Source organism: Chanos chanos, chromosome 9, assembly GCF_902362185.1.
Source record: "Chanos chanos chromosome 9, fChaCha1.1, whole genome shotgun sequence".
NCBI lineage: Eukaryota > Metazoa > Chordata > Actinopteri > Gonorynchiformes > Chanidae > Chanos > Chanos chanos.
Genome location: NC_044503.1, coordinates 13843844 through 13865470, shown reverse-complemented (window position 1 = coordinate 13865470; position 21627 = coordinate 13843844). Strand labels below are relative to the sequence as shown.

Below are 21627 nucleotides of genomic sequence, written 5' to 3'. Positions count from 1 at the left end.
ATCTGAATGAATGCCAGATACCTTAACATATCACTTTGACAACGTGTAGATTAACTTTAGTCTAACTGACGTGCTTCTACTGATCCAAGACATTTAGGAATGCGATTCAGTGAGGCAAAGGGATATATACTGGGACTAAATGAGAAAATAGATGGAAACAGGATATATAAAAAATCCCATCTAATTTTTCATAAAGGTGGGAATTTCAAAACGTTTTAAATTTTAAATATATCTCATTGTAGTTATATTCTAATGAATTTACTTAAGTCATGAAATTTCTATTCTGGGATAAATTGGTGAAATACTGAGCGCGCACTAAGAGCGCTGCCAAGGGGTTCAGAGACTCTTTAAAACGTTAAATTCGTTGAGGATTTCTTGTGATGGGTGAGCCCCACTATGTACAAAGACAATTCACTTGCTGTTTTGCAGTTATTGATGGCTAATTGATTATTTGTCGAAAGTAGAACCGCAGCGTGAAAATATCCGACAAAATCCAGTTTTGAGATTCCGTTAATTGCTAAACATGCTGAGACATTAATCTAAAGACAATTATTGTTATACTTACTGTAAAGTGTCACAAAAGTAGTTCTACTAGAGACGCCCGCACGGCTTCCAACAGCAACAGCAACAACAGCATAACAACGGTTTACAACAACAACAACAACAACAATAATAATGATAATAATAATAATAATAATAATAATAATAATAATAATAATAATAATAATAATAATAATAATGATGATGATAATAATGATAATAATAATAATGGTAATGATAATAATAATAATTTCGGTTTAATAACCACAACTTTGTAAAACCAGATTACTATATAATCTGGACACTCATTACTTCCTCTAGTTTCGTGATGTCTGTGTTGCCTTATTTGGGCACGCACTGTTTCAGGGAATGTGAACAGATTCCTTAGTTTTATATATTTCATGTTTTCATGTACAATTTTTTTTTGCAAGGACAGCAAACGGCCGGATTCAACACCTGACACTGTGCACATTTATATTCTTGACTACAAAAGGCTGCAAGCTACTAGTTACCTATTACTGAATGAGGTCTCAACCCATTTATTTCTGTAACCCAATATGCCTTGCCGTTCGTTTAAAATAAAAGAAGCAAACGTTTAATCCGAGAAAACGTATGAAAAAAAAAATCTGGAGAAAGATTATGTGCTCCTACTCATGACTATGGCTCAAATTTCGAATAAATTTGTTTAATGCATGCAGAGTTTGGTTTGTGGGCAAAGCGGGCCTAATTCACTGAAAAATTAGTTGAGACATTTCAGTCGGCTTTAATTTAACACCGTTATTTTGCTCTTTGACCGCTGTCTAATTTGTGATTTCTGATGTTTACTTCAGATTTGTGGATCTTTCTGTACAAACTTATGTACATATAAATTAATTTCTGTTAATATAGAAATGTTAAAATCGTGAATACTTAAAACGCTGAAGTGATACGGTCTTACTGGGAGAAAACAGTTATAGTTGTTTTCGATATTATCTAATGCTAACGAATTTACAAGAAATGAAATAACATTCAGATTCTCAAAGGAGCTGTGCTGCTCCCGGGCAGTTAATAAATGTGTTTATGAGATGCTCTGCATTGCTGCGCACCTTGCTCCATTAATGTAATGCCTGACTCTGACCGCCTACTCATGTTTTCCATTTTCTCTCGTTTAAAACAAATCTATCATTTATAATGTTCTCTGTATTGGTTTTGAGAATCTAAATGAATAACTCTCTCGATTCTATGGTAAATTTCACCATACATTGCACGGTATTAGAGGCTTAAAAGCCCGTATGACCAATAAAAGTCATATTTTGTCATTGCTTGTCTAAACTTTTTATAATCGCTTTACCTCACTAACCAAAAAAACAAGTAGGAATTAAATAGTTAATTGGACTGACAGGAGCCACACGTGATTGAATTCTTGGCGGATTAAATCAGACTGCTGTCTTCGTCCCCCTTGTTTCACGGGTCTTTGTTTCTGATCTCTCAAATCCCACCCACTTGAAGCGGAGCAGCGAAAAAAAAGACTTTCTTCCTCGTTCTCTCACACAAACGTTTTCACTGTTAATAGGACCCTGCTCTTCAATCTGAACGCTGGACGGGGGCGATGGAGACTGAAAGTTGTTTGTCTTTCTCCACTCCGCCAAACAGGACAACACCGGAAAATTCCCCGAATCTGGAGCATAGTTCAGCTTCTTTCTTCGCCTGTGATGAGCTCCATAAGGGTCAGCACCTTTCTATCCCACACCGACTCGGTTTGCGGGGTGACTTTTTCAACCCACCGAACGTGGGACGCTTTTCTGACGGTCACACGGACTTTACGCATGGCGTTCCTGCAACGAATTCACGCACTTCACCTGGAAAGCGCAGTGAATACGTGGAAAATGTAGCAGAGGACCAAAAAAACATATCTGTTGGCGGGAAGACCCAGTTTTTTGAGGACAATTCTGATGGTAAGTTATAAAATTCTAAGAAGTTATACCTCGTCATCTACTTAAAAGTGAAGTACTGGTTGCGCATTTGATGTCCAAAGATGAGGACAACTGTCACAACAACAGCGATAATAATAATAATAATAATAATAATAATAATAATAATAATAATAATAGCGCACATTAGGGCTATAGTGTTGAAATCAACATGACTACGATAAGAAATTTCACGACATCTCGAAAAAAAAAAAAACTTAAACAAGTCATCAACATATCAGCATGACTTAAGTTCATCATACAGGCTTAAAACGTTATAGCCTACATGTCAGTACTGAGTTTCAGTAAACTGGAAAATCCCGGTCCGTGCAAATAAAATTAGTCACATTATTACCCGCAATTTAGAGTGCCACAGTGTAAGACACTGCAGTACAACAGGATCGAACGACCCAAGTATGTTTTTGCTAATGAAAGACAGCTAAAAATGAACCGTACGTGTAATGTCAAACGTTTTTGAAGCAGCCTATGTCGGCAACTTGTCTGACATACTTCTCATTAAATAGATCTACCAATCAAAATGAAGCGTTAAATAAAATATGTAATATGGTAACAACTTACATTTGTACATTTGCTTTTTGCATAAATCGGTATTTCATAATAGGCTGACACAGGCTACGCTTTTGCTTTGCAATTTGCTTTGCTACAAGGGGCTTGCAGGCCGTGAACACATTTTTTGACGAGTCGCGTCCATTGAGGTTTAGCGAGAGCGAGGCGACAAATGCTTGCCACACTAATATAATATCACTGTATTTTCACAAAGGTTAAATCTGAGAGGCTGTTATGGTGGTTTTTCTGTTTACAAGAAAACAAACCTATATTGTGTTTCCAGTCTTAAAACAACTGACGTAAATTGCTATGCTGCAGTGGAGTGCTTTCTTGTACAGTTTAAATTTTTATCACACATTACGCGTCACTAATATGTGTCCTTATTTCTACATACATTTATAACTACGTTATAACTTTGCTCAGTGACGTGGAACACATCTGCTACATGTGTAATTACGAGTGACGAACTAAATATCGTAACAGAGTTGCTGGCAATACCTAAAGAGTGCTTGTAACGTTTTTAATTTGGCTAAGTAACTTTCTATTATGTCAATGCATGCTTTAAAGGACAATATGGTTGTTATTTTTTTCAACAGAAATTTTAGCATGTATTGCTTTGTAGACATTGTAAATACAAAGAAAATCTTATTTCTGGAAAGGTTACAGTTAACTCATCAAATATATTCACACAATTGGTTCACGTGTTGGAAATGTGTAGACTTTTGATGCGGGATAGAAGTAGGCCTACAGCTGATATAAAATACTTAGTTTTGACTGATTAGTCGTGACAAGACGCATTTCCATGTATTCATTACTTCACAAATAAATTAGAAGAAGTAAACGATAAAAGTTCTTGGTAACCGTCCTTGGTGCTTCGAGGTCTATCGTTAAATTCGATTTATCTGAAGAAAATACATAAAATCCTATAAACAGAAAAACCTGAGGTGGTTTCGGTGGAGATTGAAAGGGAAATTACAAGCGATGTTTTGGCCTAATATTTATATTAGAACGGCCAACGTGCGTATTGTTAATTAATTTATTTTATTTATTTATTTACATATTTAAAAAATCACACCATAGTTCGAACTTTTTTTTTTTAAAGATTTATATCCATAATCACCATAGCCCAGCTTGGTGATTATGTTTCAATCTTTCAAAAGTATATCCGTCGTAGACATAAATTCTGATAAAAGGACTGATTGCAATATCCACAGTAACATACTGAAGTCACTTACTGTTTTGAAATCTGTGGCGCCTTAGTGCAGAGGCCCTTGAATTTCTCAGGTCCTTTGCTTTGACAAAACGTCATACAACATTTCAAAATAGATCTAGTGCGCTCAACACAAAAATGACGTGCGTGTGGTTGAAACCGATTGAAAGAAAAAGCAAAACAAAACAAAATGTTCGCTTTACCAATAAATCGAATCAGACTCAAACTGACAAATAAGGGATTTTTGTTCGACATTAGGAATTTTTTAATACACCCAGACTTGTAAGTGGGGGAGCTTCAAAATATTTCAAGTGCAAATATCTCATGTAACAAATATTGGTGCTTAAGGCAGTTATACCCAACCTGCTGCCTTATTCAAGTGTCTAAATATGTCATCCAGAATACAGCACTAATTATTTTGTTCAGTGTAGGGGGAAAGGTTGATGTTTTTACTTTCAAAGCCAGGCACGGGACACCTCTGTTTTCATTTGAGATTATTCCAGTGTGTGTCCCTTGCAGACTAAGTAGAACTCACATAAATCAATCCATTAGTCTACTCAAAGCGGAAAAATACCCGTGTTTGCTTACGTGGCTTAGGTCGATACAGTGGCATCGCACAGTGAGAGGATTTACGTCTGCATGATTTTACATTCTTTTCAGTCAGGAAAAAGTTTTGGTGCACTAGATAGTATTCATTTCAGTTTACACGTATCATATTACGTATGACAGACAAACACTGTCAAAAAGAGAGGAGACTGTGAGAACCTGCACGCTATGACATCTTTGACGTCTTCATTTTCTAAAATTGCATCAAGTATTTTTAGCTTCGACAGTAGAAAACATTTTGACCTCTGACCATTCGAAATTAAAAAAAAAAAAAAACTGCATTCGAAGGTCATCATAAAATGAACTTTAAAATTATTTTGGCATGACGAAAAAATGCCTCTGTGTGGGACAAGGCCAAATTTAAAATGTTCTTTTTATGCTTATGTTTATTTAATTTCTGCTAGTTGTGTCCAGTTTCCAGTAAGATCTGACAGAAAGGGTACTTGAAGGGTAATTGCTCTTTTATGACCCTAGAATAATAAATTATTAATATCAGTGTTAACATGTGAATTCCAATTCCATAGCATCCCATAGAACTACAAACAACTGATTGTGCTGGGACCTTGACTATGAAGAACTGTGTGCACTGGTGTCCTAAACGCAAGTTTGTTCAAGTTTATCAGTAAAAATAATTAGCACATTCAAACAGAGAAGACCTTTACCTCTGATATTTATGTGCTCCACACAAGGATTTGTTTGTAATTATTGGAGTCACTTCTTTCCGCAAAAGATCTCCCGATGGAGAAAGCCAGACTAAGAAAGGAGCAGTTGTTTATATTTTGTCTAGCATAGGGAATATTGTTTCTAAAGCATTTTCCTTACCAAACGATCTGGGCTAACAAACTACAGTGACCATCCTATCTTTCTTTCACAACTGTTATCACAATGCTATTTCTTGGCCCCACCCACTTCAGTGTTTCACCTAATCATGTGTAAGGATCTCCTAATTTAAAAATAATAATGGTAATAATAATTCTTGTATGTATGTATGCATGTACATACGCATGTATGTATGTATGTATGTATGTATGTATGCATGTATGTATGCATCTATGCATGTATGTATGCAACACATTTTCCTTTTCCTTAGTGCTATTTAATATTGAGCAGCAAAATTATATGACTGAGCTTTTTCACAGATGATCTGCAAATTTTTATTTATTTTAGGTTTATTTGTCATGCTAAATGGAAACATTTCTATCACTTGGTTGAACTGAGCCATTCATTCTCACCCACAGCTCTATTTGTGAGTCGCAGAACCAAGACTCAACATGGGAAAGTTCAGTTTACTCTAACCCTGCTTCCTCCTCCACAACTGACTTATATCTCCTGTGTAAAGCCAGGCTTGCCTGGTTATATCCTGTTTGGCATGCAGTATATTAAATTCATTCTAACAGTCCAGAGAAACAACCCCCTATGCAAATGTATGTTATTTTATTTATTTATCTTCTCTGTAAATATTAATAATATAAGATCTGCAAATGCTTTCATACATTTATGAAAGGATCTGAAATGCTAAAACAATTACTAAACTAATTATGGATCTAAAATGAGAGAGCAAGTATAAAACCAGTTAGGAGACATTGATTGGTTGAGGTATGGGGATAAAAGAATGAATAGGTTTCTTTTTTACAGACATTATTTTCAGACCGGAATACTTCTATGAGTTGATATGGCTGTAACTGGTCTGAGAGGAATTATCACTGAAAAAGTAAAATATACTGATCAGCATCCTCAGCATTAACGACCTAAATGAATTTATGGTGTGCTTCAGAATTTGGATGATGTGTTTCACACATGCATCTTCTGATGAAGATCATTGCACATAGAATAATGCATTGAGATGGATGAACTCTCCATTTAGTGGCTAAACCACAGTGCCGATAACATACGAAGCAAGCAAAACAAATTCTCTTTTGAATGAATAAATTTGCTATACCTGAATTGCACTATACTGTCTCACCCACTTTCCCAAACTCCAGTTTGCTTTCTGTTTAAGCTGACTGAGCCAGCATTCACACAATTTGGTTCAAGCAAAGTTAATTCTCTTTGTTTTTACAAACTGGATTGACAGCTCTTATATTAAACTCTTAAATAACTGTCAAACATTGTATTGGGCCCACCTTACTTTTCTTTATTGATGAATATTAGTCAATTGTTCTTTGATCAATATTGCCTGGGTTTCTGTAAAATGAAGCAATGTTATTTTTCTATTAATTAACTCCCTTTGTTACTGTTGTGTCTTTGAGAATGATTACACTAACATTTGTTCAGGAAAATTTGCTACCTGCCTTACAGAGCTAATGAACTGAAAGAATGCCTTGTGTAAACACATTGTAGGTCATATAAATGGTCCATAATAGTTCAATTATGTTTTCAGACAACTTATTAAGATGGCACACAAAGTTAAGTTTAATCTTTTGACTGCAAGCCGTTCATATGCTCAAGTTAGAAGTTACCTCTAATTACTCATCTACAGCAAGCTTTCTTTAGTCCAAATGCTAACTTTATCCCTTGGGCAGTAAAGCACCAAACTGACCTATATAGAGTACTTTGGGGCAACCTCTGCCTACACTGTTGGCGTTGACAGAATGATTCACTGTTGCTTTCTGTTCTGCTCTTAGCCAGTGAGAAGTCTCTGCCCAAGCAGTTGAGTTATTCAGTGTTGGACCCTGAGTGCTGTGGGAAGCTGAATGAATCATCCAATGGACTCCCAGGAGATTCCATCGCAGACTCCATTGACCTGTCAGGAAAAAACAAGAAGCGGCGCAATCGCACCACCTTCAGCACCTTCCAGTTGGAAGAACTGGAGAAGGTCTTCCAGAAGACGCACTACCCGGATGTGTATGCCCGGGAACAGCTTGCCCTGAGGACTGAATTGACTGAAGCCCGGGTGCAGGTATTATCCTATCCTTAAAACATCCTGTTTACTCCATTGTGTGTATCTCCCTAGTTATTACATTATTTTAGTTTGCTGATATCTGTAAACTAACCCAAATTAGAACTGAGTGTAACTTTTGAGTTGAACAGGCAGCAAAGCCTTACTTTTTTGAGGTTGACAGGATCTGTTTTGTCATAAGCAATATCTGTCATATCAAGGTAGAAATGTCCCAACACTGAGGTTCTGAGTTTAGATCTCAGCATTACTATTGGCTGGCGTCGTTAGGAACACAATTTACTGTGGTCTGTTAGACAGACAGGGTACCATCCCCATCATCACACTCCTAGCGTGAGTGAGACGCCTGAATATTTGCAGGCTAATCCATGGAAATAGATTGGGCCTTCACATATGCAATGTTTCCATGGAGATATGTGCACAAGTGAAAATGTACAACTCTTCACCCACCTACACTGGCGTACAGGTCGTGCAACTCACAGTAGCATAGGGAAATGGACACACTAAATTAGGAGTAAATGTGGTAAAAAAAAAAAAAAGGTAGTGCTTTGATCATCGTTACTTGTCCTTTTTCAGGTGTGGTTCCAGAACAGGCGAGCGAAGTGGAGGAAACGGGAACGCTACGGGAAGATGCAGGAGGTGCGAAACAACTTTGCAGCCACATATGATATCTCGCTCTTCCCTTGGTCAAATACATATCAGGTACACGCTCACACATATGTAGAAACAAGAACCATGCCTAACCATGCATCATTACATGTTTATTACATTATTATAATGCTTCTGAAAGGAGAAAATGAAAAACTTCTTACCAAATTTCACTTACACACCATTAGGTTTCTAAAGTCCTGCAGCTCTGTAGTGATCTTTAACATGATTGTTGAAATACACAAACACAGTTTGTCACCCATAAGAGAACATAAAATAATGATTTGAACATATATGATGTGAGAGTATTTGTCATTATGTTAGTTTATCACTTTACGCGCTAAAGAGGAGTATTACACACTGTACATCTTATGAAAGATTTTTCTTCACTGTTACTTCACTTCCATCTTGCCATGCTTTGGATTCTGCCAGTGCTGCAGCTATGGATTTTACCTCCACTACTTACTTCTGTCTTGTCTTCCGGCTCCACAGATGCAGAATAACCTCTGGCCGGGTGGAGCAAGTTCTGGAGGTGGAGGGGGTATGGGTGGGGCCTGTGTCTTGGGTGCTGAGAACATGTCTTCCTCCTGCATGACGCCGTATTCCCATCCTCACGGCAACCTACCTGGATTCATGAGCATGTCGGCTTCGCCCAGCCATCCACATCATCATCATCATCACCATCATCACCACCATCACCCACACCACCCGAGCATCAACGGGCTCTACTCTCTGCACAGCTTTCCCGGAGGTCTGGGGGCTCACTCCTTTGAGGCAAACCCTGATTCTGAATACAAACCATCCAGTCTGGTTGCGCTTCGCATGAAAACAAAAGATCCTGGGAGTCTTCTCTCCTGGCCCACATGACCACAGTTTGAATGGACTGAGCCCTAAAGCAATAGGACTTTTGAACTTGTATGCAATGTCCACACATGTGCGCGTGCACACACACGCGCACACACACACACACACAAACACACGCGCGCACACACACACACACACACACACACACACACACACACACATACAATCAACAGACATTATGCTTGTTTTTCTATAAATTTTACAATCCAGATAGCAGTGTGTGAGGATGTGCTGTTCAGCAAACAGTTTTTTATGTGAGCCTTTTGCAGCATTATAAGTTTCAGAAACATTGAAATAGTGATTTTTAAAATTTAGTTCTTATTGGTTTATATTTGGAAGTAACTGCAGGGCTTGAGTTTGTGGACATAGGAGTTTCCTTCATATGTGAACTCAATTATAAACATTGCTATGAACAAAGAATAAGTAAACGGTTTTATTTAATTATGCAAATGTTTATTGCTTATTTTCCCTGTAAGTTTGACATGTTCCTGAGTATGACAATTAATAAATAACTTGATGTTTTCTTGTTTTGTTTATTTTAAACACATTACAAATTTATTTAAAACTAAACTGACGCAAATCTTTGTTTCTTAATTTCTGTGTCATATGAAAATTCAAATACCCACACATTAATCTGATACAACTACTGCACATATTCAAAGTCACAGCTAACACTACAGAGTAATACCACACAGAACAGAAGAACAGTCCTTTAACCAACTAAGATGAACAACTGTATGAACAGCTTTTCTGGGTATGACATCACTTTCACTCTGCCTTACCACTGGTCATCACTGTGTCACAGAACAAGATACCTCATTTATCAACTGATCATATTACTTAAAAATATTCTTAAGATGATTTCATAATTAAAAAAAATAAATAAATAAAACAAAAGCTAGCAAACAAACAAACAAACAAACAAGATATAGTTCTGTGCAGAATTTGGGATCTTGTAATGTTTAATGTAGAATTGGCATTTTATTTTACAGTAGAACTGTCTAATTCTGAAAATGTATTCATCCAGTAACTGCACCACTTTTTTGGCACTAACTGTGTCAGGGATATGATCTTTGATACTGTTCTCATTTTCATCCACAGGAACTTTTATAGTCTGCAGTATAAATAGAAAAACAAAGTATCATGAAGAAGGATAAGACAGTATAGTTTTACACAAACAATTCAGTCAAAAACTGTGTAGACAGATTTTTTTTGTATAGTGCTAGGGACTGGGTCATGTTCAAAAAGTTGTTGGATGCCACCTCATGCATCACCAACAACTGGCAGCCCTATTAATGAGAGAGAAACCAAGCAACCACAAAACTTCACTCCCCAAGTATTGATGATGCATTTCCAGGGCCTCAATGACCTTGCTGCCATATGCAATGAAACTGCTTTCTACAGCACACATCTGGCCTTAAGAATGAGCCAAAAGCTCAACGAGTAATGATTTAACTTGTACTGAAAGTATTTGGATGTTTTTTTGTTTTATAAACAATGTTAACAGTACTTCTTAAAAACATGCATACACTGTGTTGGCCGCTAAAGAAACTGTGGAACAATTTTTGTGGTCAACATCACTGCAGACATCATTGCTGATGGATTGTCCTGCTTTTAAACCTAAATGTACAATATGAGAAATACTATATTCAGATTTCAGTGTCTCTGCCTTGTCTCCTTAGAATTCCTTCATTCTAATCACACAAAGAGAAAGAATTGCTAACTTATTTGATAAACATTCCATATATAGGTCCAATGGTACAAGCAAGTATATTATAGAGGTACATCAGCTTTGGTAGAGCCTGGTATGAACTGTTGCATGGGATAGCTTCATCTGGAACTAATCACTAGATGCCAGTCCTGTCATCTTGGTCTTTCATGACAATCTGTGTAATTCTCATAATGCAGAAGATGTAACTTTTTTTAGTGATGAATAAAAGCTGACCGGCTGCAGCAACAGGCCTTTTCAAAGCTGCTTTCATTTTCCCGACTCATCGAGCAGGGCCAGGTCTACGCTTTGGGGCAAGTATTCGTTACCACTCTTCTCTTTTCCATGTTCAGCATGACAGCCATGCTGGAACACATTAGCTGCCAGTATCGTGGACTGTAGGCGGTTTGTGCAAGCTGACATGTGGTTCCAATAGAGGGGGAGAGCTAACCCCATCAGAAACACTTTCCACACCCACAGTTCTGAATTCCAGCTTGGTCCTTTGAGACAACAGGACATGCTCCAACTACATGCATACTGATTAAGTCCCAGATTAAGTGAGTGAGATAAATAGATAATGTAAAGAAGGACTTCAACAGGAAATCGTCACCAGAAATGAGCACCTTAAAGAGAATACAGGGAGGTCCAGTGCACAGGAAGAATGATTAATCATTATCAGAGGTTAGTCCTTGCATACAATGCATTGTTCTCAACATGTCATCTTCTGATTATGCTATGCATCTTGCTGAATTTATACCTCAAGCAATATCTGATAGTGATTCGAGCATCTGGAGATTAAATAAACAGCATCAAGTTTACTTCAGGAACACAGTAGAGTGCAACAACAACAACAAATTAAAACAAAACAAAACAAAATAAAACAAAAAACAAAAAACAAAAACAAAAAAAAATATTTTACTTTTGAAGACTGCCCAGCCAAATTTGTTCGACTGAGTCCAAAGGCACAAGTGATTTTTGTAGGTTCTCATAAAGTTCTCGACCTCTCTCGTGCAAAAACTGTCAGAATTTAATCTCTTCATGGCAACACTGAGTTCGTTTGATTTAATTACAGTAAATTTAATATCAAATATTGCAATGATAATAATAGAATGGCGCAGTTAAAATAACCTCTTTATTTTGTTCTACAGTCACCCGATTGGCTGGTTCGAGACCGTGAAAACATTTGTGTTCAGACGTCGCCATCTGTTGGTAATAATGTGGACAATTTACTGGAAAACCACGGATATATTATTTATTTGGACTGGGATCCGCTTAGTGCGCTTAGAAACGGCATTGCATTCATCTACATACTTTGTTAAATTTGGTACAACCTGATCCATTCATCCCGAATGTCATTATTAACATGCAAAAAGAACCCACCAGTGTTTCAGAACCGATGTAATATATCTCAATTTAGTTTAAACAAATACCTTGGGATATTGTATTGTTGTGTTGGTATATCAGTAATAATTGTGTACCATAACAACATTATTTTTGGGCAATTTTGGAGACGCTGAGAAATTGCAATGTCATTTAATCATGTTAATATATGGTGTGTAATTCGACTTGGTAAACATTTGGTGATAAGAGCCAACATGGCGGAATTCGACTTTGGGCTCGCCCCTTAGAATTACAATGAATGACATGCACGATAACCAATAGACGTAATTTCCTCTAGTTATTCTGACCAACTGCGTGTTTAGGGCGGGTCGATGAGGAATTTGACAAGATGGCGTCTGCAGTTGTTTTGCTGCAGGCATACTGAGTTGAAATGATCATTTCTTTAAATTAATGTATTAATAAATCGTACATAGCTTATCTGTAACATCTGAGGGAGTCGCTGAGCAACAAGGCATCTACTATGAAAGGAAAAGAACGTTCACCCGTGAAAAAACGTTCAAGGGCTTTGGACGACGTCCGAGACAGGGGAGGAAGCCACCCAACTAGCAAAAAAATGGGAGTTATCTCGATTTCTAGTGGAAGCAATAATGGCAACGGCTCATCCAAGTGCGAGGGGGGCTCTGCAAGAAGGAGTTTACTCGGTGAAAAAAGAGATGGCCGGGATTTTGATGGTCATGTTTCTAGTCGGACTGGGAATAATCATAATTATACTAATCCAGTTGCCAGCTCCAGCAAGAATCATAACTCAAATTTGCCTCTCGAGCCAGCAGCTAGGACTAATTCTCGCGGAGATCAGCGAGTTCCACTCCCTGCAAATGAAAGTGAGTACAAAACCCTTAAAATTAGTGAACTGGGAACCCAATTAAGCGACGAGGAAATAGAAGATGGACTGTTTCATGAATTCAAAAAATTCGGTGACGTGAGTGTTAAAATTAGCCGCGTAAATGACGAAAGAATAGCATTTGTGAACTTCAGGCGGCCGGACGATGCCAGGGCTGCCAAACATGCCCGCGGCAGGTTAGTACTTTATGATCGTCCTTTGAAAATTGAAGCTGTATATCTTAATAGGAGGAGAAGTCGTTCTCCTGTGGAGAAGGATCATTTTGCTGCAGTAGTGGGTCACAGACATTTGCATACCCAGAGACCGTTGTCTCCAACAGCACTTGGTTACAGGGACTACAGGCTACAGCAGTTAGCCCTTGGCCGTCTCCCGCCTCCTCCACCTCCTCCCTTACCAAGAGAACTTGAAAGGGAAAGAGAGTTTGCGTTTTATGAATCCCGAGCGCGCCCGGCTTATATTGCTGAGCGAGCTGCATTCCGTGAAGAGGATTTCATCTCTCCAGAGGACGACCAGAGGGCCAACAGGACATTGTTTCTGGGTAACCTGGATATCACTGTCACTGAAAGTGATCTTCGGAGAGCTTTTGATAGATTTGGGGTCATTACTGAGGTGGACATTAAAAGACCCACGAGGGGCCAAAGCAGTACGTATGGGTTTCTCAAATTTGAGAACCTGGACATGGCCCACAGAGCTAAGATCAGTATGTCTGGCAAAGTAGTGGGGCGGAACCCCATTAAAATTGGTTATGGTAAGGCAACCCCCACAACACGCCTCTGGGTTGGGGGTCTTGGACCTTGGGTTCCCTTAGCTGCACTGGCAAGGGAATTTGACCGCTTTGGCACTATTAGGACTATTGACTACAGAAAAGGGGACACATGGGCCTATATTCAGTATGAGAGCTTAGATGCTGCCCAAGCAGCCTGCACACACATGCGTGGTTTTCCTCTCGGGGGCCCAGAGAGACGACTGAGGGTGGACTTTGCCGACACAGAGTATCGCTACCAGCAGCAGTTCCTCCAGCCCCTCCCTCTGCCACACTACGACATTGTGGCCGAGTCATTTGTTCATCGCGCCACTCCTGAAACCATCAGGGTTAGGGAGAGGACTCCACCGCCGCTGCATTTCCGAGAACGAGAACTGTACCCTGGAGCTGAATGGCCAACCCCTGCCATACGAGAGCGTGTGAGGGTGAGTGCGTTTGAGCCGTTGGAGCATGTTGAACGTGAGAGACGGCCACGGGAGCCGTGGTCGTTGGAACGGGAGCTGCCAGGCAGAGACCCCACGCGCAAACGGCGGATCCAGGAGGACGGACGGCACTTGGAGTGCTCGCCCGACAGTAGCAGCGAATGGGCGGCCCGTCATCGCCGGCAACCCTCTCTGGAGGGCAGTCCTGGCGGGAGCAGCCAAGATGGACGCTTCAGTGACTCAGAACGTCCCCAAAGGCAGGACCGAGGCTCCCCAGCTCGAGAAAGGCGCGGAAGTCTGGAAAGAGGCCCTGCCGAAAAACGCCTCAAGAGCAGCAGCAGCCTCTCAGAGTCCAGCACCGGAAATGGACCAACAACGGAACGCAGACGCAAAGCAGGAGACGGTGGAAAGGCTCCTTCAAAGAAAGACCGCTCTGATCAGGGGGTCTCCAAAGGCAGTCAGTTGTCCAAGCAAGAGGTGGGCGGAAAGCTAAGTATGGCCTGGCAGGGTATGCTGCTGCTAAAGAACAGCAACTTCCCGGCTAGCATGCACCTGCTGGAGGGAGACCTGGGCGTGGCCGTGAGCCTGCTCATTGACGGCAGCACCGGCAACAAAGTTGCTCAACTTAGGATCACTCAGCGCCTTCGCCTGGACCAGCCCAAGATGGATGAAGTGTCACGGCGCATCAAAGTCGCGGGCCCAGGCGGATACGCAATTCTTTTGGCAGTACCGGGCAGCTCCGAGGATTTGTTGTCATCATCAGACCCAGCTTCGTCAACCCAGCGTCCACTACGCAACCTGGTGTCCTACCTAAAGCAAAAACAGGCAGCTGGTGTCATCAGCTTACCTGTAGGCGGTAGCCGCGATAAGGACAACACGGGCGTCCTTCACGCGTTCCCTCCCTGTGATTTCTCTCAGCAGTTCTTAGATCCGTCAGCGAAAGCTTTTGCCAAATCTGAAGACGACTACCTTGTCATGATCATTGTTCGGGGAGCATCTTAACAATCAGAACTCAAATTTGTATTGTTAAAAAAAACAAAAACAAAAAAGAATCTGTGTCACTGTTGCATGCTCTGTTCAGCCTCAATATTACCTACAATCGTTAAACAGGGGTTTGGGGAAAAGTGTCACTGTCTGTTCTGCCCATTGTTGTACCAGAAACACAATATCCTGTCTGATAGCACAGTAGACTGATAGTCTTTGGAAACGTTCAGGAGTTAGCTCTAAACAAACGCTTTTCCCACAGCTGAGTCATTTTTGTGTTCAGGATGGGTTAACACATTCAGAGTGAGTAGTACTTGATAGATATTTAAATTTTGAAGAAACAAGTGTATGGAGACATGTCAAAGTGCTGTGCCATAAATAATCACTACATCTTTTGTTTTGTTTTGTTTTGTTTTGTTTTTTTGGCTCTGTAGCCCTTACCTCTGTAAAACATTAGTTGGGTTTGTGCAGGTTTTACTGCCTTTTTTTAAGGTAGAAAAGCTACAATCAGTGACAAGCAGTTTTGAATGAAGTTATAGTTGCGTTATTGTTCAGTTTTTGTTTATGGAGCACCCTTACAATGGTCAGAGTTGTTCACAAAAATTTGCATGTTAACTGTGGTGAGATGTCTCCATGCTGTTCTCTTTGTTAATATATTAGCTTTTGAGTCCTCAGAAGGAGTTTTTAAGTGTCATTTGCTCAGACTGAAAAAAAAAAAAAACCACTTGAAAGAGGTTATAGTCAGCCCCTGCCATACGAGAGCGTGTAAGGGTGAGTGCGTTTGAGCCGTTGGAGCATGTTGAACGTGAGAGACGGCCACGATTTTCTTCGATTTTCTTCTATGCTCTCACATACAGACCAATGGGTTTTGACTCAGCTGATGGCTAAACTACTAGTCCAGTCAACATCTAGATGGAGATGTTTAAATGTGACTACACTACTGAAAACATGCAAGTTCTTGTGTTCAACATACTCATGGTTAAAACAGGATGTTTTTTTTTTTTCCATTGTAGAAATTCTTGCAGTCATACTCAGTACCATCAGTCTACTTTTAGAACATGCTGATAGTGAAAACAGCTAAATACTTTAGCATTCCAAAGTGAAAATGGTCCAGGGTTCTCTGTACGGAATATGGCCCTGCAGCTTACAAGTGTCATATGGAAGCATACAAATCTGTTTTTCCCATAAACAGCAGGTGGTGATTGTATTTGATATAATTCTGAAGCTCAAGGGTTTATTGATGTGAGTTTCTGGTCTGTAATAGGAAATTTCTATGAGGCAATTTACAAACACTTCTCTAAAGTTCCACCTTTTGCCCATGATTTGTCATATGGATTTGTTATGTCACAATATCTGTAATAGCTGGCTAAAGAAGAAGGAGTGGCCATGTTTGGTAGAGAAATCCACACCATTTGCTGAATGAAGGGGTGATATCACGGGTGGTCTGTTATGTACTGTAGCCCCCACTGCAGAGTTTTTTTGTATTTTGAGATAACTTATTGAATTGGCTTGTCAATTTTTTTTTTCTAAAGAAGACGGAAAATAGAGTAACATGTGCCGGGGTTGTAGACGTTTGAGGGTGTTTTTATTATTATGATTTTCAGTTTTTTTTTTTTATGGGTGCTGAGATACAAAATACTCCTAGTCACAACTGATAAAGTAACATAAGAGGTCAAACTGTAAAAACCAGTGATACTTAAACAATATTCTGTGACATTACCAAGTAGTCCTCTTTGAGTCATGATAAATATTTCACTTATTGTGTTTTGATTTTAGAAAATAGATATGGAAGGGGTTCATTTTATCATCTAAAAATTGTTCTTTTTAAAAGTTTTTTCCCCCCCTTTTTGTTAAATTTAACCTTTGATTAATTACCCATGAGTAGCTGGTATCATCTTCTCTGTTGTGCATTTTGAAATTATATTATTATTACCAGTTTGTAATTTAACATTAGTACACTAAATTGTGTTTTTAGAAAAGATTGGTTATGTGAGTTTAAATGCATCGAAAGCAGTTTGATTTGTAATTTATAATTGGACTTCATCACTTCAAGAAAGTGTACAGGATAAGGACCTTCTCAACCGTGGACTTCCACTGGCTGGAAACAACAGAGATTGTTTAACCATATACAGAAGCCATGTGGATGCAGAGGCACCAAAAGCTTTCCATTTTAATGTTTGTGCATTTCACTAAGAGGGCAGCTTCAGAGTTATGTATTTGCTTCTGTGCTTACAATTCCCCTGTTTAAATGGAAAAAAATTGACACTCGTGTGCTGTTTGATCCTTCTTTCTTGATGGAAAAAGAGAGGAAATCATCATTTGCACATCTTTGCACAGCTATGAAGTAGCTGTTGACACACATACACACACAAAAGTGCTTCAGCGATTGATTGATTTTATTTCGGTTTCAATAAATTGTTTCATTTGGGGGCCGATATGTTTATTCCGTGGAATTGAATTGAGGAAAACCACTTCACTTTTCACGGTTGTGTTTTCGGAAGGAGCTCTTGCGAGTTTGTCTCTGCACATGAAAGGGAAAAAAAATGCTCACTTGTTTGCTCTCCAGGAAGGAGTTGCCAGTGGAAGCGAGGGAAAGCATGTTTGTTGATCAGTGTTGATGATCAGTGTTTGCCAGCCTTCATTCCAGGAATTTCACAAAAAGCATTAATGGCCCCCGTTGTTCCCAAAACCAGTGTCCAGTGTGCACAGCACTTGTTCCTCCACCGAAGAGGCCCCGCACGGCCTCCAAATTGTCGGTGTTCGGCTTTGCCGCTGAACACTGTCAGTGGATGTGATTATGCACGTTGCAAGGCTGTGCATCTCTGTACTCATTCTCCCCCCCCGTTGAGATTTTATCCTCAGATGTGCAGCTGGTTTTGCTCAACTCACAAGATTTGGTCTGAATTTCCCCATGCCAAGCTGCTGAGATGCCTCTGTGGGGAACTAGCCACATTTTTTAGGCTGCTGCCGTCACCTTTTGCCTGTACAGTCATCTGCACATTTGTCTCGACTGAGAAGTGAACCTGATTTGAATGTTTTCCAGTCCACCGGATCAAATGTTTGTTTATTTCATCCCTTGGTTTCTTCATGATTTTATTATTTATTCACTTTTTTTTGTTCACAGTTGAAAAGTGGTGAAGAGGATTTCCCCAAAGCAGTGCTAGGAGTTTTGGTTTACCTGTTTCGTTGCGTTTATATCTGTTCATTTTTGACCTTTTGCGACACCCCCTCCCTCCCTGTGCTCTGGAGAAATTGGAAGGCAACACCTCCTACAGCTACTGTGACCGCTTTAGAATCTCAGCACATTTACTCCTAGCATTACCCAGCATTTCACATGCCAGAAAGATGAAATTCTCAGCAAAGAAACACTCAAAACACAAGTCAACACTTCGAGGTAATTGGGTGCTATTCAGTCTGAAAGGAATTTGGTTCTTTTCCTTTTTTTTTCTTTGCTTTTCTTTTTTGTGACTAAAATTTGAAACCTCAACAAGATGATCATTTGTCAGTTGAACATCATTTCATGAAGAAGTTCTGAGCAAGTATCGCCACCCACACTGCACTTCCCTTTGACTTCCACACAAGCTAACATACCGGGGAGTGTCCATGCAGAGAAGCTGCTGCTGACGAGAGGCGTTCTCCTCCACCTTGACACCACACAATTCCCTCTGTCAGCAGGGAGAGTGCTGCTCATGTCTGCCTAGTGATACCAAATCAATACATTCAGAACAGGATATTGGTGAGTAAGGGCCATGATTCCTCCATGGGCCATTTTGGTGCAGGTCAGTAATCCCTTTCATGGTGTCTTGAATCGAAATGTGTATTAACATATACTTGTGTAATGTACATTATAGATAATTACAATTACATTTAAATACGTGTCCCGAGTGGCAGCGCCGAAGAGAAGCAACTCAGATGCACTCTACTGAATTGATTCCTGAAAGCTATGCATTTTTCCATTATGCAAAAAAAATAGGACTCAGAGTGCCCCAATTAATTGCTTGTGCTAACATCACCATCCTCTCACTCAAACCAGATTTCCACACATTCTTTTCAATTGTGCATCTGACCTTAATCTCTTAAGATTCTGCTGTCCAACTATTGGATCAAAATGGGGCCATATTTCCAAATTAATGCTGTTTTGCAACGCTATGCTGCCAGGCAAATGTAACCTGGAATTAATCCACTTCAGTTGCTTGAAATTAATGGTTGCTGGGTCTCGAGGAGGTTTGGATTTGAGTAAGTAAGATTTTGAGTTGCAGTGTGTTTAAGTCTGTTACATTTATTTATAGAACCTGACCTATTTGTCGTTCATTTTAAAGGTCCTGAGCCTTTATATTGAACAATAATGTAGTTTTTTGGTCTGTTGTTAAATAACACAGCTTGCTAACAAACGTGAGGCCTAATTCAAGGCAAGGTGAATTTAGGAATTTAGGGATCTGACTAACTCTGGATTGAGAAAAAGACAGGTTACTCCATCACCTACTGACAAATCATTGAAAATTAAGAAGCATGATTTTATTTTTTTTTAAATGTGAATAAATGGTCAAATCTCTCTCTTAATGACCCTTACAGTACTGGAGCGCCCTGAAACCACAGTGATTGAAAGGTTGGAACTTTCTAAAGGTTGGAAAGCAGTATATCTTACTTAGTGTACATATTTATTCATTTTTGTCTGGTTATACTTTCACAGGGCAGGCTTCCACTGTTATTTTTCAAAATTCTTTTGTTTCTTTTACCTTGAATATACTATTCAGTAGTATATATACCATATATATTTATACTTTTTTACTAACTCATGGCACAAACATACATAGGCCTTACTGTTACATACATGCCGCCTCATATCCTTAAGGTCTGTCCCCCTGTCAGATGCAATGGACTGTTTCCTCCAAGATGCTCATGTTTTCATTGTAGGTCACTCAGATGTCATGTTATTAATTGTAAGCAAATTAACCCAGAAGAGCACATTGTGAGGAAAAATTGTAAGTTGTTTTTAGAATGGCATAATTAATTAAAAAATTATTGCCATCTGTTGTAGGATCCAAGGCTAAACAGGTGTGCAAAAATATAATGCTGACTCTCAGTAATTGTCAGTACTCATATAATACAGAGTATATCTTGCTTATTATTATGCTCTAATTATATTTGGTCATGAAGGCTTAGTATTTATCATTGTTTTCAGTCATGGGCACCGTTAAATGTTGTTCCAGGGCAGTATTAAATAATTTGGGCAGTCAGAACAGGGAGAGTAGGTAAAACCCTTATCCTGAAGTACTCAACTTAATGCTCTTATTTATAGTTCCCATCCGCTCCTTTTATTTTAAGCTAACCACAGCACTGTAAGTCATCTCACTGAGGTTATGCAACGCCAATGGTGAGGCAATCACAATAAATCACCTTGCTTAGTTTTCAAAATTTTTAATGACTTTAAACATGGTATCTTTTTATTTATTTATTTATTTTTTTGGCAGTCAGCCATAATAACCTATAATTTGCTCTGTACTAAAAAGGCTACAGCTGTTGAGAAGCTCTTCAACACCTTTTTCGCACTTGCCATATCATAAGCTGTGGTACTCTGTGTAAGTAAAACACATCCGTTAAAAGAGTTTATCAAGCCTGTATGTTCAGCACATGTTTTCCTTAGCACCCGTTTCTGTCAGCAGGGGGTTACTATTGCTAGCGGCACTGAGAGAATGAGGAATAATGGAAAACCAGTGAATGGGGCACATAACCCTATTCCCCCTTAATCTGATGTATGGTGTTTTTCTCAGTGTCTTACATCAGCTATAGGTTGACATCTTGGTTAACGTGATGGTTGCTGGTTTGCCTAAAGGCCTCAGGGACCCAAAGGTGAGAGAACTGCTCTGTGAATTAGGGATTTTAGTTCTCATTTGACACACTGTGTGTTAAACCTCATTACTAACTCAAAATACATTGTAAAAATAACGCAAGCCAGAGGAGAGGGAGGGAGAGAGAGAGAGAGTAATTTAGTATATTTTACATGAAAATGCCTGTCCTCATTGGAAATGGACACTGTAAACGTGAAATTGCTTTCATCAGAGTATATATTATATAACCGTTGGTGATCTGTGCATTTAGAGATTTTAGAGAGTTGTTTCTCTGTCACTACAAAACTGTATGACGCTGAATTCTGTCTCTGTGAACAGCGTGTGCAGCAAGTCAGTGATCTGATTAAATACTGAACTGTACCGTATGTCTCTCTTTTGG

General features: G+C 39.3%; 2 protein-coding genes across 2 annotated transcripts; both read left to right on the top strand.

Moving 5' to 3' along the window:
- Window positions 1-2128: 2128 nt before the first annotated feature.
- On the top strand, window positions 2129-9283 carry alx3 (ALX homeobox 3). Its single transcript, XM_030785065.1, has 4 exons — window positions 2129-2474; window positions 7497-7771; window positions 8345-8470; window positions 8909-9283. Exons 1-4 carry the CDS (start codon window positions 2129-2131, stop codon window positions 9281-9283), a joined length of 1122 nt encoding a protein of 373 aa, XP_030640925.1.
- Window positions 9284-12825: 3542 nt separating this feature from the next.
- rbm15 (RNA binding motif protein 15) lies at window positions 12826-15417 on the top strand. Its single transcript, XM_030784563.1, has one exon. The coding sequence runs from the start codon at window positions 12850-12852 to the stop codon at window positions 15415-15417; it is 2568 nt and encodes an 855-aa protein (XP_030640423.1). The 5' UTR covers window positions 12826-12849.
- The last annotated feature ends 6210 nt before the right edge of the window (window positions 15418-21627 follow it).

What these genes read in the sequence shown, in the direction of transcription:
- alx3 (XM_030785065.1), top strand. Translation starts at nt 2,129, where the DNA reads ATGGAGACTGAAAGTTGTTTGTCTTTCTCCACTCCGCCAAACAGGACA. An exon ending in TTTTGAGGACAATTCTGATG is followed by an intron (nt 2,475 to 7,496) that starts GTAAGTTATAAA and finishes TTCTGCTCTTAG; the next exon opens with CCAGTGAGAAGTCTCTGCCC. An exon ending in TGACTGAAGCCCGGGTGCAG is followed by an intron (nt 7,772 to 8,344) that starts GTATTATCCTAT and finishes GTCCTTTTTCAG; the next exon opens with GTGTGGTTCCAGAACAGGCG.
- rbm15 (XM_030784563.1), top strand. Translation starts at nt 12,850, where the DNA reads ATGAAAGGAAAAGAACGTTCACCCGTGAAAAAACGTTCAAGGGCTTTG.